This window comes from Protopterus annectens, chromosome 9.part0 (assembly GCF_019279795.1).
Source record: "Protopterus annectens isolate FY-2018-M chromosome 9.part0, PAN1.0, whole genome shotgun sequence".
NCBI classification, from domain to species: Eukaryota; Metazoa; Chordata; order Ceratodontiformes; family Protopteridae; genus Protopterus; species Protopterus annectens.
Window position 1 is genome coordinate 622,819,919 of NC_056743.1, and position 19,308 is coordinate 622,839,226.

At 39.3% G+C, this 19,308-nt stretch overlaps 1 protein-coding gene across 2 annotated transcripts in view; it reads right to left on the bottom strand.

The window, feature by feature from the left end:
• Positions 1 to 19,308, bottom strand: part of C4B (complement C4B (Chido blood group)) — an 876,141-nt gene that overhangs the window by 797,216 nt on the left and 59,617 nt on the right. For both annotated transcript variants that reach the window (XM_044083184.1, XM_044083183.1), the window contains exons 7-8: positions 12,815 to 12,902; positions 8,103 to 8,208 (exon numbers count right to left, since the gene is read on the bottom strand). In XM_044083184.1, the coding sequence (XP_043939119.1) occupies positions 8,103 to 8,208; positions 12,815 to 12,902 (194 nt within the window). The remainder of the gene's footprint in view (positions 1 to 8,102; positions 8,209 to 12,814; positions 12,903 to 19,308) is intronic.

The following is a 19,308-nucleotide window of genomic DNA, read 5'->3' on the forward strand; positions in this document are numbered from 1 at the left end:
TATATATATATATATATATATATATATATATGTTAAAAATGTGGGATAAGGGGCCACATATCTAGATTTTGTACTAGTAATAGTTGTTGTTGTTGTGTCTTTCGGTTTTTCCCGGTTAGGGGTCGCCACAGCGGAACTCCGGTCCGCTAATGATTGGCAGTTGATTTTTACGTACCGGCTCGCCAGGCCTGACGCATAACCTTCAACGAAGGTATGCCCATTCACGCATGTCTCCACGTAGAAGACGCTCTAGCTGAGAATCGAACCGGACAGCGTCTTACTGTGAGGCGACAACGCTACCGCAGCACCACCACCGCAGTGTACTAGTAATAGTAACACTGTTATAATTCTTAAATATAACCTCCAAAAAGTCTACTAGCACTGATATTATGCCTACTGAAAAGTGATGAACTATCTCCAGGAACAATAGAGCCACAATTTGCTATGGTGCTACAGAAAGTTAATTAAGTGGAGTGTCTTAACTGCTGGCAGACAGCTGCAGTGACTACTACATTCAGGTGGTACAATCATTCTTATAAAGTCATAGCATGTTAATAAAAAGGAAACTCCTACTGAAAAGCAGTTGAAACATTCTGCCTTTACAGTGATATGAAACAATATCACATTACAAAAATAAAAGTAGAAATTGGGTTTGGAAAGATAGTTCTTGTTACTGTAGTTCCCAGTGTAACCAGTGTAATGATAATAAAGAAAGATTCTCCCCATTGTATGGCCTTATGAAAGAACGGAAAGAGGATATTCCTTTTAGTCAAAAGAGTTCCCCCTGCACGAAACACAATTGCACGGCTTGAGTAATGTAGAATCCAAAATCCAAAGAGTAAGCCAGCAAACTGTGAGACTGAAATAATATATTTATTCAGTAATGCAATGCACAAACAAACCGGTTACGGCTGGTACACAACATAACCTTCCACAGTGTAATTCAACTCCATTTCAAGTAGTCTTTCATACATGCATTTAATTGAATCAAGTATGTGATTGGGTAATCAGAATTGTTCATTTAATCCAGGTGGAAATAAACCACCCAGTTTAACAATCCATTTTTTCTCCTTTGTTTCAAGAATGGAATGCCACCCCGCTTTGTTGGATTTATTCCCTTTCAGTATCTATAACCATGAAACTAAACTTGGCAGATGAATGTTTTATGGAATGTTTATATAAAGCACTGCTTGTTTTTTTATTCCTCATGTCACTGGTGTGTTCAGAAATTCTCAGTCTTAGTGGTCGTGAAGTTTGTCCTGTGTAGAAGGAGCCACAGCTGCATGTAACTAAATATATCAACCATTCGTTACTGCAACTGGCAAAAAAGTTGATATCATAAACTGTGCCACAGTTCTTCCTCGTAAATTGTTTGGACTTAAAAACCTAATTGCAGTGAGTGCAATGTCCACATGGGTAGCATCCTGTGAGCATCTCACCCATTATTGTAGTTTGTATTTCTTGAATCGGTGTCCTGGAATGTGAGTGTCTGTAGTGGTTAAAATGTGAGGTTAGATTTCTACCCTTACAAAATGAAAAATAACATCTGTCTGGTAGGACATTAGTTAGGTTGTGATCACTCTGTAGAATATTTCAGTGTCTTTGTATGCTGTTGCTTAACAAATCAGAATTCCTACCATAAGTAGTCACTAACCTAATAGGTGACAACCTATGCTGCTCACATTGTTTGTATATCAAATGGTCTTCCCTCTTGAGTGTATTAGCCCATTTACTAGCCTGTGGGACATGGCCCATCTGATATCCCCTGTCCCTGAATCTATGAGTCAGATCCTGTCTGTATTCCTGAAAGGTGGAATCCTTGGAGCAAATACATCTCATTCTAATGTATTGGGATTTGAGGATGTTTTTGGCAATATGGGGCGGATGAAAGCTGGATGCATGGAGGAGGGTGTTGTATTGGAAATACTTCCAGAAAACCTCAGTACACAGAGTGTGATCTGATTTTCTGGAAATGGAAACATCAAGAAAAGTAATGATGTTCGTGTCAAAGTTGACCGTGAAGTGTAACCCCATTAGTTTTCATTTAAATAGTCAATGAATTCAGACAATATTCCACATCTGACCTCCATACCATCCAGCAATCATCCAAACAATGCCTCCATATGTCAATCTTTGTCAGGTACAAATTATGGCCTGCATCGTAGATAAGCTGTTCTTCAATAAAGGCCATAAAAAGATCAGCATAAATGGGGGCAAAAGATGCCCCCATGGCCATCCCCTTAATTTGCAAATAGCATGTGTCCTGATAGAAAAATACATTATTGGTTAGGACATGCTCTATCAGGCCTAATAAAAAGGTATTGAATTCTGGCTGATACAATTCCAATTTATGCAACCAGTATTCAAGGGTTTCTAAGCCAGCAGCATGAGGGATGTTTGTGTAAAGGGCACTAACATCTAGAGTGCACATCAACCATTCGGGTTCAAGTTGGGTGTCTGAAATGATTTTCAGAAATTCTGTGGTGTCTTGTATGCATGACCAGACCCACCTCAATAAAGGTTTAAGTTGTTTAGTAAGGAATAATGACAATGGCTCAGTAATAGAGCCTCTCCCAGACACAACTGGTCTCCCAGGTGGTTTAACAGGATCCTTGTGTATTTTGGGCAAAAAATAAATGTATTGACTCATGGGATCTTTGAGAGTAAGATGTTGCATAACTTTGTCACTAATAATACTGTCTTCCTTAGCTAATGATAGGAATTCATTTATCTGTTTTTTAAACCTAAAGGTGGGGTCCAGGGACATTTCCAAATAATACCGCCTGTCCTGAAGTTGTCTTTTGGCTTCTGAATCATATTGAAGCAAATTCATTACCAATATGGCCCCACCTTTATCAGCAGAAAGAATGACAATGTCCTTGTTATTTTGTAGTTCAAATAATGCATCCCTTTCAATCTTTGAGAGATTATTTCATTTATAAGTAAATTCACTCCTGTGATAGTATAGATCTATGAGAACACTACTTTGAAATTGATGCACTGTAGAATTCATGGGAGGCATATACCTTGATTTGTGATAAATAAATTCATTTTACACACCAAAGTCAGTAGAATCCTCAAAATGCAATATAAGGTTTATAAGTCTACAAAATGACATTACATCTTGTGCTAAAAGATCCTTGGTAACTAGGAAGCCAGGAATAAATCTCAAACCTTTATTGAGAAGTTCAATTTGTGTGGTAGACAAACTTGCATCAGAAATGTTCAAAACATTAACATTGTGGTTTATTTCTGTTATTAATTTCAAAAGCCCATCTATGTTGTTTATTTCTTGCATGTTTTCTACCTGCATTTTGTGTTTGAGCCTAAAGGGGCCGAACTATATGCCCTCTTGGGGGTGGGTGAGTCTGGTGTGTGTTGCATGTCTGTATCTGTGTATGAAGACAAATCATCAGTAGATGACCCTGTATCAATAGATCGCTTTTTCAAAATCAACCTTGGTCATTTCCTTTTGGAAGTTTAGTTTGTGCTTGTTGAAATCTAACCTGTTTACTAATACTGAAAGGGTTAGCAAGCTGATAATCTGTTTGGTCCCTTTGAAATGTTTTGATCTTCCTGGTTTTCAATTGTTCATCAAGACCAGATATGTCTTTGGCTAATTTATTCAAATTACTAGTAAAGAAGGACTGTCCTTCATATGTCTGGGCATCAGAACATAACTTAGTGACTTCCCCAATCTGCCGATCAATGACTCTATCATGGAATTTTGCCAGGGCTTCTATGAAACCCATAGTCGCTTGTTGTTGGATGTCCATCCATTGTTTATTTAGTTCATCATCAGCCTCATTAACTAATGGTTGTGTTCTAATGCGTAGTCCCCTGGGTGTGATCCCTTTGTCCATATATGCTTTAAAGAGTTTGGAATGCCAGACATGAGACCTGAGAGATCTCATGCTCTTTTGTAGTTTATCAAAACATAAACCACAACTAGATTCCGGGCCTAGGGCAATGTCACTTGGATCATTATTGTTTGTAGTACCCAATCCAAAAACTCCCAAGTCCTCCCTGTCAGCTGACAAACCCGTTAATATTTTTGTTAATTCCATTGTGGTGCAATATATTCCTTGAAAAACTTATTATTAATTCTGGGTATTAATATAAATAGACCAGCAATCTATAGTAATTAATTTCTGGTTCCTTGGGGACTTGTAGTAAAACCACTTGGTGAATAATCCAAATATATATATATATATATATATATATATATATATATATATATATATATATATTTATATATATATATAAATTTTGAATAGCAATATTAGCCCTTGCCAAATGTAATAGCAATGCTAAGCCATATATTATTCCAATTTATGCATGGTACTTATCTTAATAATAGAATGATCAATAATAGCCCCTGTATCTGCCTTGAATACAGTCTTCAGTTTCAGTCTTGTGACACACTTTGTAATCTTCAGGACAGTGCTACGCCCATTCAAAAGCAGACTGACATGCACATGGCCAGCCTTTGGTCCATATAGTATTAGGTGTTGGCCTACATATTAATCAACCCAATGTTTCAAGCACAAAATGCAAATCAGAATTTCTGAAAATCATTTCAGACACCCAGCTTGAACCCGAATGGTTGATGTGCACTCTAGATGTTAGTTCCCCTTTACACAAACATCCCTCATGCTGCTGGCTTAGAAGCCCTTGAATACTGGTTGCATAAATCAGAATTGTATCAGCCAGGATTCAATACCTTTTTATTAGGCCTGACAGGGCATGTCCTAACCAATAATGTATTTTTCTATCAGGACACATGCTATTTGCAAATTAAGGGGACGGCCATGGGGTATCTTTTGCCCCCATTTATGCTGACCTTTTTATGGCCTTTATTGAAGAACAGCTTATCTACGATGCAGGCCATAATTTGTACCTGAAAGAGATTGACATTGCTGGATGGTATGGAGTTCAGATGTGGAATATTTGTCTGAATTCATTGACTATTTAAATGAAAATAAATGGGGTTTACACTTCACGGTCAACTTTGACGTGAACATCATTACATTTCTTGATGTTTCCATTTCCAGAAAATCAGATCACACTCTGTGTACTGATGTTTTTCGGAAGTATCCCCAATACAACACCCTCCTCCACGCATCCAGCTTTCATCCGCCCCATATAGCCAAACAAAATCCCCAAATGCCAATACATTAGAATGAGATGTATTTGCTTCAAGGATTCCACCTTTCAGGAGTACAGACAGGATCTGACTCACAGATTCAGGGGCAGGAGATATCAGATGGGACATGTCCTACAGGTTAGTGACTGGGCTAATACACTCAAGAGGGAAGACCTTTTGATATACAAACAACACGAGCAGCATAGATTGTCACCCATTAGGTTAGTGACTACTTATGGTAGGAATTCTGATTTGTTAATCAATAGCGTACAAAGATACTGGAATATTCTACAGAGTGATCACAACCTAACTAACGTCCTACAAGACAGATGTTATTTCTCATTTCGTAAGGGTAGAAATCTAGCCTCACATTTTAACTACTACAGACACTCACATTTCAGGACACCGATTCAAGAAGTACATACTACAATAATGGGTGAGATGCTCACAGGATGCTATCCATGTGGACATTGCATTCACAGCAATAAGGTTTTTAAGTCCAAACAATTTATGAGGAAGAACTGTGGCACAGTTTATGATATCAACTTTTTTGCCAGTTGCAGTAGCAAATGGTTGATATATTTAGCTACATGCAGCTGTGACTCCTTATACACAGGACAAACTTCATGACCACTAAGACTGAGAATTTCTGAACACACCAGTGACATGAGGAATAAAAAAACAAGCAGTGCTTTATATAAACATTCCATAAAACATTCATCTGCCAAGTTTAGTTTCATGGTTATAGATACTGTAAGGGAATAAATCCAACAAAGCGGGGTGGCATTCCATTCTTGACACAAAGGAGAAAAAATGGATTGTTAAACTGGGTGGTTTATTTCCACCTGGATTAAATGAACAATTCTGATTACCCAATCACATACTTGATTCAATTAAATGCATGTATAAAAGACTACTTGAAATGGATTTGATTTACACTGAAGAAGGCTGTGTTGTGTACCAGCTGAAACCGGTTTGCTTGTGCATTGTATTACTTAATAAATATATTATTTCAGTCTCAAAGTTTGCTGGATTACTCTTTAGATTTTGGATTCCTTTTAATAAACCACCATATCAATGGAGGGAAGGGAAACAACGATTGGATATGCCTACAGATATACCGCTACCTAAGCTGAAAAGAGAAGAACCTACCAGGCACACTCATAAGAGTTTTTGATTCCAACAAAAATCAAGGTCCCCTGGAGTTGACTTGGGGATCCCTACTGAGCCTCCAAATCAGCTTCCATAGTGACTGCATCATCAAGGGAGTCAATCTGCCTGTTGTGCATGTCCTACTCTTAGGAACCTCAGGTGTTAGTGAATCTGACTCATTAGAGGTTTGGTCCTGCATTTAGGAAAGTTTCTTGGACCCTTGGGTGTAAGGCAGGATCAAGAGAGGGATGGGAGGGTGTCCAAGGTAGAGGCCAATGTCAATGGAGCTTGTGCTGCAGCTATAGCAGGAGAGACTGTGATAGTCACCATAACCTCGAAGCCCAACCTCATGTCTACCTGAACTGAGAAGTCTCCATCAAGCACTGGCATTGCTCCCTCTACAGAAGAGATAGGTGGTTTCAACAAAGGAATCCCCAAACCCAAAAGAGTTGATTGAGTTGAGGAAGGGATCATGTGGTGGCCACAGCAGTTGATGACTTTGGTACCAAAAATGAATCCATACATGATGGATCCAAAGATGGTACCAAAGTATCAGTGTTGAGATGATTGTCCCAAGAACTGCTGGAACCCAAAGGCCTCTGAGTTAAATGAGCCAGGTTGTAAAGTTTCAGAGCCAATGGCAAGGTTGCACCCAGTGCTGAAGACACATGCTCTGATGCCGCTCCATTCATAGGATGAACCAGGGAAGGACTGCATAACTGGGATGAGGGACCAGCCTGTTCTACCATCAGAGTGGAGGGAGACAGGAGAACACCTGTATTAATCTGTGCCTTGATGAAAGCCCTCATCATATGATCCAGCTCCAAATCAGAGGTGCACTTGAATGATCTGATGGATAACTGAGATGGTGGAAGAAAGGTAATCATAGCAGCTCCCTCTAGGATGATGTGCCTCAGATCATGTGCCAAGGTGACTGTCTTCAATGACAGTCAGTTCCAAGGAAAATAGAGCTAATGCTGAAGATGTCAGTAGAGCAGAAGAACCACTCATTTCAGATGCTGTCACTTCAGATGGTCCAGAACTGGGGGACTCCTCTAACTTTCTCTTCTTTATCATTTTCTAAATCTTTTCTATCCCATTATGCTTGTCTGCCTCTGGATGCCATGGCAGTAAGCCCTTTATGACTAATTTGTTACACACACACACACACACACACACACACACACACACACACACACACACACACACACACACACACACACACACACACACACACACACACACACACACACACACACACGTATAGGTAGAATTTTTTTATTCTTCCTATGTTTAGGGTGACAGTGCTTGGCCTCAATGCATCACATTTGGATTCTAGTTTACAGAATACAATATATGTCATACTATTTAGGCATGATATAATAGGATTATAATGCAAGTCTATATACATCTCATTGCTTTCCAGTCTTATGATTAACATTCTACATACAATTTTGTCTAAATATGAACATTTCTGTGCAATGGCAATACTGAAGTAAAAGTATTTCTCTTTGCACAGAGGTGACATACGTGTCCGGAGGATCTGAGTTCTTCATCTGGACAGTCATACCAGAGGTCACATCACATTCAACAATATTGTTATTGCACTGATAATCCATTTACTGTACAAATTCTAAATATTTCTTATAGAAGGCATTACAGTTATTATTGTGGATCCTTATGGGTCTGATATCCCTGACCTGTTCATACCCAGCTTAGAAGTTTCAGATATACTCTATTCCCATTTATTACATGATTAGAGACCATGTTCTTAAACAGCCATTTGAAATGTGAGCTAGCTTACCTTGGCCTGCTGTTCTAATCCTTTCAAAAACGTGGTGTTACCAGCTTGATCAATGATGGCAAACCTCAGATACGCTACACCATTCACCGCTTCTCCATATGTGTACCTGAAATGTTAAGCAAACATTTAATTAGATTTAATGTCTCTGAGTGAGGAACAGAGAGCACGTTTAAAAATAAACTGCAACAGCTAATAACAATGATATCTGTTTCACTGTGATACTGTTACCTTCTGCAGAATCTGTACACTCAGGCTTTATGTATAATAGTTAGATCTAGTATTTATATTTATTCTGTCAAGTTAAAATTATTTATAAAGTATTTGTCTAAAACTTCAATGAACTTCACAATTTTAATCAAAGACAACAATAAAATGAGAAATAAGCATAAGATGGCATGCAAAGTGGTCTCTTCTCATGATACTGAACAGATGATGCTTAGAAAGCTACGTAGATTTTTATGTTTACCCTTAAGCTATTTTGAAAAATACAACTTACCATGTTGCCAGACTGTCTTTATATTGCTAGTACAGTATGTCAGAGGGCACTATAGTCAGGGGACACAGGTGGCTTTACATCAGACATGGCCCCAAAGTCTTTTGCTCACTTGTTTTTATTCCACCAACACCAAGGCAGTTGCTTCCTTTATATTATCTACCAGTAATATGAGTTCCAGGACCCTGTTCTCTTTCATTTACATGGTAAGAAATACATGGGGTACTAGTTCCGATTCTTAGAGTGACTGTTTAGGATACCTACTATAATGCCAGAAGGATTTGGTTGTCAGGATTTCAAAGATAAACTCCTCAATGACCATATAATCAAAATAACTGAAAAGCCAAACATCCAAGAACCTTTTCCTTAGATAAAAAAAGTGGAACTATATACAGCACTTCTTTTGAGAAGTAAACCCAGCATAAAGGTCACAGCACTAAACACACCCCATTTGCCTAACCCTAACCCTAAATGCAACCCTAACTCTAAAGGGTCCACTATATCTGCTTGATTTGTCTGAGCTCACATCACAGTAGATTGGTCAAGTCAGCTTGTGGTAACGTTTATGAATCCCCGTCGATATTTAAGAACACAAGAAAATCAGTAGGAAAACTAAAATTAGGAGGAAGAAGGTGTAAGTTATGATGTTGTCCGTTCACACAGAACAACTTATACTTACTGTACTCAGTGTAGGTGCTAATGAATCCCAAGGAATATCTACAACAGAATTTGAGTATAACCACAGTTACTGTAACAAAACACAAAATATTGCCACTATTGCAAAATAAAACAAGACTGTGGCACCCTGCCAGACAGTAGTTACAAGTAAATGTACTTAAAGCAAAAATGCAATGAATGATGTATAAATGTGTAAATGAGGCACAGATCCTGCATTATATCGGAATTCTCATACCACTACAAGACTATGTCACCAGATGAAACAGAGACTACAAACAAGTAATGTTTTAAATTAAAAACAAACAAAATAGCTTAAAGGTACAAAACACTGTATTAAGTCACAGGTGACTTTAAGTGTAATTGAAGTATCCAAGGAAAATTGGAATTATAGCTTTTTTCTTCCATTTTTGATGTAAAATCTCACAGTTCACGGCTTTCCATGCTTTTCAGAGTTTTTAGTAAAAGTCCTGCTGCTTTCTGATACTTTTTCAGGCAGTGTGATCTAGTAGACAACTAACATTTCTGTAAAGTAATGTTACCAAAATTTTGGCTTGAATGTTTCACTATTTACGTCCTCAGTCCTCTAGCTTTCCTCTTCAGTTCTATCCTTCACAGACATGTTGTGACAATGTGAGGTACCCAAATTATATTATATTTTCCCTTCCCTGCTTTGTTGAAAACTTTAAACTCATTCTTCAGTGCAAGCTTTATCCAAGTCAGGGTTTTTGGGGGAGCCACAGCCTATCATGCCCCTCAGTGGGTGCAAGGAAGAGAAACTAGGCCCCACCAGGACACACACACTGCACATATTTCTGTAGTTAAGTTTGAAGGATTGCAGGGTCACCTGCCATTTGTCTTTAGGATGTGAGAAGAAACTACTGCAAAAAAACAGAAGCCCATGTGTAAGCAGAGATAATATGCAAAAACACTGCAAAGTACTCAAGGTGGAAACCAGATAAGAATGCCAAATGCTGTAATGCAGCAGTGTCAATCTCTGCAGAACTGTTCCTTTACACATATATGCCAAACATTAAGTTTTAATTATATCACAGTGCCTCCAATTCATCCATTGATTTAGTAACAGTGTACTTAAGGGCAGCCTAGGATGCTTTCCTTTGTATGGCATTAAGAACTGGGGAAAACCCATCAGTTGCAGCTTTACCAGTTCCTTATATAACAGAAGGAATATTTCAAAATTTCCAAAATCTGTTTCTAGCACTTTTCATTTCAGCATCTCACCGAACTTCACTACTGCCCTTTTGACCTGAAAAGGATTACTCAGTTTAGGGATAATTATGGTCCACTAGATTATTTTCCTCGTGTGTTATTCTTTAGATTACGTCAAAGCATGCATGAGTTTTTTTAGGTTTCCATCACTGCAATGGATATCCCCCACACTTTGTATTTTACATTGTCCCATTTGCCCTCACAACACCCAGTATGAAAATCACTGCTGGCCTTTTTGGAGACCCATCCCTATGCTGTATACAATTGTAGTAATATTGGTGTCACCTGCATGTAGTCTGATCTTGATCTCTAAACACAGTCCAATGTCTACAGGTATATTAAACAGAAGTGATCTCAGCATTAAATACTGCATTGCTATAGTACAGACTGACTTTTATCCTGACACCCTACCTCCTGAGTTCCAACACCTGTTATTGGCAAACAACCACAGCATCACTGTGGGACTAACCATTCAGCCTTTAATTGTTCAGTGAAGCTCCATTTGGATATTTTGTCAACAACCTTACTGGAAGTTTGCAGTAGGTAAAGTGGTGTATTTTCAATAATGATTTGAAGGACCCTTAGTCATTGTTGTTTCAGATACAATAGGACAGGATTCCAAATACAGATGCTAAAATGCATGTTCACAGCACTGTTGTAATCTCACTATTCATACCTCTATTAGTCTCGTGTAAGAGGAGAAAATGTTCATTTTGAGGCTTTCCTACTTTCCAAGTACACAAACCATTTAATCTTGTTTGACGTGTTACAACAATATCACAGCCGTCCTGTACTGGTACAAATAAAACTGTGTTTCCTTATAGTACTGTGCAGCCCCATCCCCACCAAACCCAAGCATGCCATATGCTCTTGTAATGTAAGACACAGCCTGTTATGCTATGTAGCATATGTAGGTACTCTTGTAATGTAAGACACCCAGGCAGTGTGTAGCACATGTAGGTACTCTTGTAATGTAAGACACCCAGGCTATGTGTAGCACATGTAGGTACTCTTATAATGTAAGACACCCAGGCTGTGTGTAGCACATGTAGGTACTCTTGTAATGTAAGACACCCAGGCTGTTCTGCTGTGTAACACATATAGGTACTTTTGTAATGTAAGATACCCAAGCTGTTGTGCTGTATACCACATGTAGGTACTCTTGTCATGTAAGACACCCAGGCTGTGTGTAGCACATGTAGGTACTCTTGTAATGTAAGACACCCAGGCTATGTGTAGCACATGTATAATGTAAGACACCCAGGCTGTGTATAGCACATGTAGGTACTCTTGTAATATAAGACACCCAGGCTGTTCTGCTGTGTAGCACATATAGGTACATTTGTAATGTAAGACACCCAGGCTGTGTGTATCACAGGTAGGTACTCTTGCAATGTAAGACACCCAGGCTGTGTGTAGCACATGTAAGTACTCTTGTAATGTAAGACACCCAGGCTGTGTGTAGCACATGTAAGTACTCTTGTAACATATGACACCCAGGTTGTGTGTAGCACATGTAGGTACTCTTGTAATGTAAAACACCCAGGCTGTTATACTATGTAGCACATGTAGGTACTCTTGTAATGTACAACACCCATGTTGTGTGGAGCACATGTAAGTACACTTGTAATGTAAGACACCCAGGATGTTCTGCTGTGTAGCATATGTAAGTACACTGCTGAACTTTTGGTTATTATCCAACCCTTTCTTGTAAATGAATGTACCTTTTGTGGATGAAAGGTGGGATGATGCTTATCTTATTCAAACTGCACTTCCTGATAGTAATTTTAATTCTAATCTTGTAGTATACCTCTACTATAGGTGCCAGTGTGACATCAACATCTGTCTCTTCTGCTCTGCGAATGGCATCCCCAACACAAAGACGTTGGTCACCTCGCTAAATGTAATTATCAGTGCTGCGTTGCACAACATAAATTGACATTTAATGTCCTTAGTTTCTGTTCATGTACACAATAATAATTTCATCATGTCCTAATAGTGCCATTATAGGCACCTTCAGCTTGCTGATAATAGATAAATATATTACATTGTCCTTTGGTTGCCATGGCTGCACCATATGTGCAGAATAAAAACTGTTGATGTAGCATTACTACTGCTGTTTACAGGTACTGTAGTGATGTCTCAAGATCATGTTTTCCTCTGGGCCACGCTGCAACAGTAGTTGAACAAATACTCACAGATATATATAGAGTAAGATGGAAAAACAATATCTGAATGCTTTCAAGAATGTTATTTATACGACATGTGGCAGTGCAACACAACTCTATAGTAACTGAACACTTAGCATACATACAAGACTGTGATCCAGAAACTGAAGTTGGGATCCCTGATGGAGTAGTACATCTTGTTGGGGATGATCTTCACCTCAAAAGCTGGCAGAACTGTATAAACACATACAATGACAGAACTTAATACACATTCATAGAAGACAATGAAGTTTTATATTTCTCTTAAAACAATTTGTCCATACAAAGGTCATTTTCTGTACTCCAGAGCTAGTATTAGTGAAACATTTTCTAACTCAACACTTTTTCAGCTTCTCCCTCAAACTATTGTCTTTGTTCATCATGGAAATAAGTCCATCAAATGATCACTTTCTGTGTTTAGATACTGTTAAAGCAAAAACAAACAACGTTTTATCTGCAACCTCTTTCATTTTTCTAACAGCCTCTCAGTGACATGGGCCTCTCTCATAGAGTTCTGTTACATGTTTCTGCCACCTACCATCACATCTTTCATTTCTGATTATAGACTTTGTTTATATGAACTGCTGCTCCTTATCCCCTCTCTCTTATAATGTTTCTGGTTAAGTTATATATATGTGTACCATCCTATCCTTCCAGCTCCCTAGAAAATGCATGTTAGACATTTCACTTGATTCCTTGTAGGATATGTGCAATGATTAACAAACTTAACCTTAATCCCTACCTGTACAAAATGTATGCTACAGGAGTGGATGGACTAAATAAAGCTGAAGTTTCACCAGTAGCTTAATTAGTATCACTTGGAGAATCATATTTGTTCGAAGCATCTTGCAGGGTTTTGCATTAAATCTCGTGTCCTGGGTACTCAGAGACCACAGTTTCAGGTGCTCATGTATCAGTTAGCTTGTATGGGCTACCACTTGCATTCAGACTCACTTATGTGCTCAGGCAAGGTATAGCAGTCACGGGAAGGGAGTGGGCTTGCTAAATGAACATGTAGCCAATCAGAGCATGGTAAATGTGACATCTGTGGAATTTAGTGATGGAGTAGGGCAGAGATGGGGTTTATGGAAAATTGGAGGATTTAAGATTAGGGTTAGGGAGTAAAAAGGCATTTTAGGCTTAGGGAATAGGGCTTGGGATTAGGTTTTGGGAGTGACTAGGAGTTTTAGGATAATGCTTAGCAAGCAGAGTTTAAGATTAGGGTTAGAAAGTGAGAGAGTTTTATGGTTGAGTGATTTGGGAATTTAGGCTCAGGGAGCAATTGAGGAATTTTGATTTATGGTGTTGCATTTGTGGTTAGGGAATGAGTGGGAATTTCAGGATTAATGGTAGGGTTCTGGGTGCGATACTGATAGAGTTAACTGGACTGAGCTAGTGGGTGGTTGGGGAACTGAGCAAATCAACCTATACAGAGGCAGATAAGCACTTCTAGAATCACCTTAGAGTTTAGTTTGCCTGCCCATTTGTCTGAATTCATTGAAAAAAAATCACTGTAGTGCTTCACATTTTATTCTGTTCATGTTATAGTTTTCCCAACACTTCTGCCAAATGAATGTTTCAAATACTATAACCCATCAATTGTTTTACTCATTGGGTATGGTATGGATTCACTTCAGAATTTTGAATTCCCAAAACTTCGAATTTCATATGATTGAGACTATATGATCAAATTTTTAGAACTTCGAAACTCTGAAATAAATCTAAAAGGAATATAAAACCATGTCCTCAATGTTTTTGCAGGGGGGGCAAGCCATACACCCCGCTATTTAAATATACCAACTCCGAGATCACACTGCAGCGAGGAAAAGGGAGAATTTCCAGTTCCATTCTGTATGCAGATCTCCATTCATAATTTCGAACTTCTAAAAATTTCAATCATATGGTCTCAACCATATGAAATTCGAAGTTTTGGGCATTCGAAATTCTGAAGGGAACCCGTGGGTACACATTTCCTGGTTGCATTCCTTTGCCCTTCTCTCAAACAGTGTATTGTAAGAAACATTTTACACTTTCATTCATAGTCGCAATATTTACTAAAAGGATTCTGTCTTCAAGAAATAGTTTACAATACAAAAACTCACATGTTGTTGTTGCCTTATTAACTGAGCTGGTATACTGATCTAATCCAATTTTTTTTTTTTACTCATGACCATCAAAGCCTGTTTACAGTGAATGTTGTGATCTGGGCATGACTCCACACACCTTTCCCTTCTGTTAGTAAGGAGATCCAAGTAAAAGGAAAATGGGGGAGGCATTCTATGGGCCGATAATGTCCATGCAGGAAGGGCCATAGGGCAAAGGCCACTGAAGTGGCAAACAAAAGCTTATTTGGAAATAGCAATTTAAATAAAGCTAACATATCAAAGCGGTATCTACAGATACTAAATACTGTACCTATTCAGAATTTGTAAAACAAAAAAAATTCCCCCTTAGATATTTTGTCAGTCATTTAACAGTACACTTTTGTCCAGTTTAGACCTTCATAATGTTTGTGGGAAGAGCATGTAAACGTTAATTGCAACAGAACGGACTCCTTACAACATGCAGATGGAGTTAGAACTGCTAACCATGAGGCAAAAATAACTTCCTGAAATAACAAAGAGCAGGTGAAATATATTTGGCTGAACAGTCCATCTTCTGTAGGTAAAAACTATGAACACAAGAAACAGATGACAGATAACAGAGGAGTGAGAATGTGCTATTCGTCTCCAAAAATGTTGACAAAGAAAACATGTTAGGAATAAAAAAATACAGATGGTGAGGCCATGGTGAATGGAAAGATTGTCAAGAAATGAATAAAAATAGTCTGTGTCTAGTTGCCCAGCCTGGGTTACCTGGGATAGCTCTGTTGAGCAATAGCTGTACATACAACCAATCAATGTACCAAACGAACTGAGAATTGCTACACTTAATGTAGGTTCACTGATAGGATGCAGCATGGAAGTAGATGACATGATGATAAGGAGGAAGTTGGACATCCTATGCATCCAAGGGACAAGATGGAAGGGCAGTGCAGCAAAGCCACTTGGCTTGGGATCCAGAGTCTACTATTTGGGAGGAGGACAGGCTAGAAATGGTGTGGGAATTGTGATGAGAGAAGTTTCAGAAAGCAGTGAGGGATATCATCAGAATTAGTGACAGACTCATGGCAAACAGACTGCACTGTAATGATAGGGCAGTATTCATAATCTCAGCTTCTGCCCCACAGCAGGGTTGTGACAGTGAGGAAAGAGTCCATTTAGATAGCATTTGCAGGACCTGCTAGATAAAGCCAGACAACATGAAATGCTGTTGATAATGGGTGACTTGAATGCACATATCAGGACATACAGAAGAGGATATGAGGACTGCCTGGGCCCACATGGGTGGGGCAACAGAAATAAAGAAGGAGAGGCCATTCTAGACTTCTGTATGGCAAATGGCTTGATAGTAGCCACCACATGATTCAGAAATAGAGACAGTCACAATATCACGTACAAGAACGGCCAACATGCAACTCAGGTAGACTTCCTCCGAGTAAGGAAAGGGCACTGAGCTAGAATCAGTGATTTCAAAGCCATCCCCAGTGAATCAGTTGGCCCACAGCATAAACCACTGGTTGCCAAAAATCAGTTACAAGCAGTGATCAGAGAAGGTTCTATGGTCAACAGAGACCAGGCTGAAGACCAGGAAATTGATTGGAGAGAAAGTGCAAGATTTCAAGGAATTACTCAGGGCTCTAGCATCCCAAGAAGAGGATGAAATAGACGGAGTTGAAAAAGAATGGCAGCGCCTCAAAACAGCATGTGTGAGGACTACAGGACAGATATGTGGCCAAGCCTGGTATGGAAATAAGGTACATAAGAAAAGCTGGTGGTGGACTGCAGAAGTTCAGGAAATCATCAAAAGAAAGAAGGAGTGCAGGAAAAAGTGGGAGACAGAAAAGACCATCCAGGCTAGGAAGGACTACCGTTTGGCTAAAAAGAAGCTAAGAAAGGAGTTATAATAGCAAAGAATAGGGCATCGGGGGCACTCTATCACCTTCTGGGAAAGTGACTCAGTAGGTGGCACAAAGAAACTATATCAGGTTGCAGGGCAAAGACAGAAAGATAAAGAAGACAGTCAGATACCCTTCATAAGTGATGCCAGCAACAACCTGCTCACCAGTCCACAGGACATCAAAGGCAGATGGAAGGAGTATTCCCAGGAGCTTCTGAATGAAGAAAACCCCACAGAAGCTGTACTACCCCAGAAACAGCCTTAAAGAAGAGGAGCTCACCCTAGAAGAAGTAAAAATAACACTAGGAAAAATGAGGTCAGGGAAAGCAGCTGGCTCAGATGAGGTCACAGCAGATATGATGAAGATGCTGAATGGGGGAGAAATGGTACCTGATGGTACGCATAGCAGTGTGGAGAGAAAGGCATATCCCAGATGAATGCAGAATAAGTATACTCGTGACAGTGTACAAGAGCAAAGAGGGCATCCACAACTTTGGGCAGTACAGAGGTATCAAACACCTATCACACTGCATGAAAGTTCTGGAGAAGGTGATTGATAAATGGATACGCAACGTAGTAGAATGTAAGATGGGAGATGAGCAGTTTGGATTCACATCAGGATGCAGCACAACTGCCCCAATATTTGTGTTACATCTCACCTCTGGGCCAGTGATCAAGGAGCCTCAGTCTTCAACACTGACACCGGTGGGGAACTGTCATTGTGAGAAAAATAGTCTCACACAGTATTTTCAGATGTGCAGTCCTCTGCACCAAATACAATTTCGCTTAAGAGCACACAGGGAATGCACACTCCAGTCCTGGGGATGGGCTATCTCTCCAGGCCCCAAATAAGATACCCATTGACCACTACAGAGCTGAGTCATTTGCCAGGTGTTCCAAGCCAAGTCCTCCACCACTCTCTCTTTGAAATAAGTGCTTTCAGTGTCTGTGTTCAAAGCAGATGTCATACACACACTCTCTTTGAGATTTGATTTACACACACACACACACACACACACACACACACACACACACACACACACACACACACACACACACACACCTGGAAAAGGCTGCCACATCTTACCCACTCTGCCACCTCTACCCAGACTATAAGGTAGATTTGCTATCACCAGAGCACTGAAAGCCAGCTAATTCAAGCTCTTACTAGGGAACCCAATTACACTTATTAAAATTAATACTTGTGCAAATGGTAGTATTTAACCATGCAGCAAGACTTTCAGAAATGTGGAGCCACAAGTGGCACTAAATAAATGCAAGTAATCTCAGAAGTTAAATATTTTCTAAAAGACCAGCCACAATGAAAGGTATAGATATATTTAATAATAAATAATAAAAACAAAAACATGAAAATACTGAGTACCTACTTACAATAAAGACCAGAGTTTCAATCACAGGAAATACAAAAAACAACCAAGATGGAAAACTTAGACAGATACACAAAAAAATGCACATTAAGTTAGTCCCTGTATTTTTTAACTGACTGAAGAATTACTGTTTCCTAGTTGCTTACTAAAGCAAAGCAGATAAAAGTAAATGAGTGTCTTGTCAGGTCCAAAAATAGGGTGCACTCCTCACATCTCTCACTAGTATTCAAATACAGTTTCAGTGCTGGCTACAGAATGACATCACATCTGGTCACCTGACTGTGTGATTCCCACACAACCCTATCACTAGAAACTGAGACAGGATCTGGCACTGATGTGTCAAAATACACCCATAGAACTTTAGCTAAGGTTTATTATAGCATCTGGAAACTGTAAAACAATTCCAACACTTCCACCCTGACTGTAGAAACTAACAAGCTATTCTCTGGCACCTCAGGGTAGCAATTAGTTCACCACTTGGGACAATACAGCAGGATCCCAGCCCAGGCTTTTCACAGACATTGTATCTCTGGCTGCATTCAAACCTGTGAGATAAAATCTTTATGGCCTAAACCAAGTCATTTAATTTCAGGCTATTTTTCTTAAGGTTAGCTGGGCTGAACTTAACCCCTTCCCTTTCAGCATCCAATGTGAAAAAATACATACATTTCATCAGTTACAATAATACAGTTTGACATACATGTATATTTCTTTTCTGTCCAGCAGGACCCACTACTGATACCTTTTTAACACAAGCAACTTTACAAATACATTTTTAACAAAAGCATCTGTACAAATCAGTTTTATATTCAAATGATATATGATTATTTACAAAACTCCAGCTAGCTATGCTGGCATAGGGTACACATGCACTGCCCTGGCACAGCTGGCACTTCTTCCCATCACCACATCTCTCTCCCCTTTGAAGACTCAAGATAGTTTTTCATGTGACCTGGAGGAACATTAATTGAGGGAAATGAGTCTGTCTGGGAACACAATTAACCAATACCTTGTCTTGAGAGCCCATCAGCATTGGCATTGCTGACCCCACCATGGTGCTGCACTGTCATGTCATATGCCTGCAACCCTAGACTCCACCTTCATAATTTGGCATTTTGCTGGCTGGCTCAATGTACCCATGTAAAGAGATTGTGGTCTGTAACCACAGTGAATTTCCGTCCATACAGATAGAGCTGAAGTTTTTTTAGTGCCCA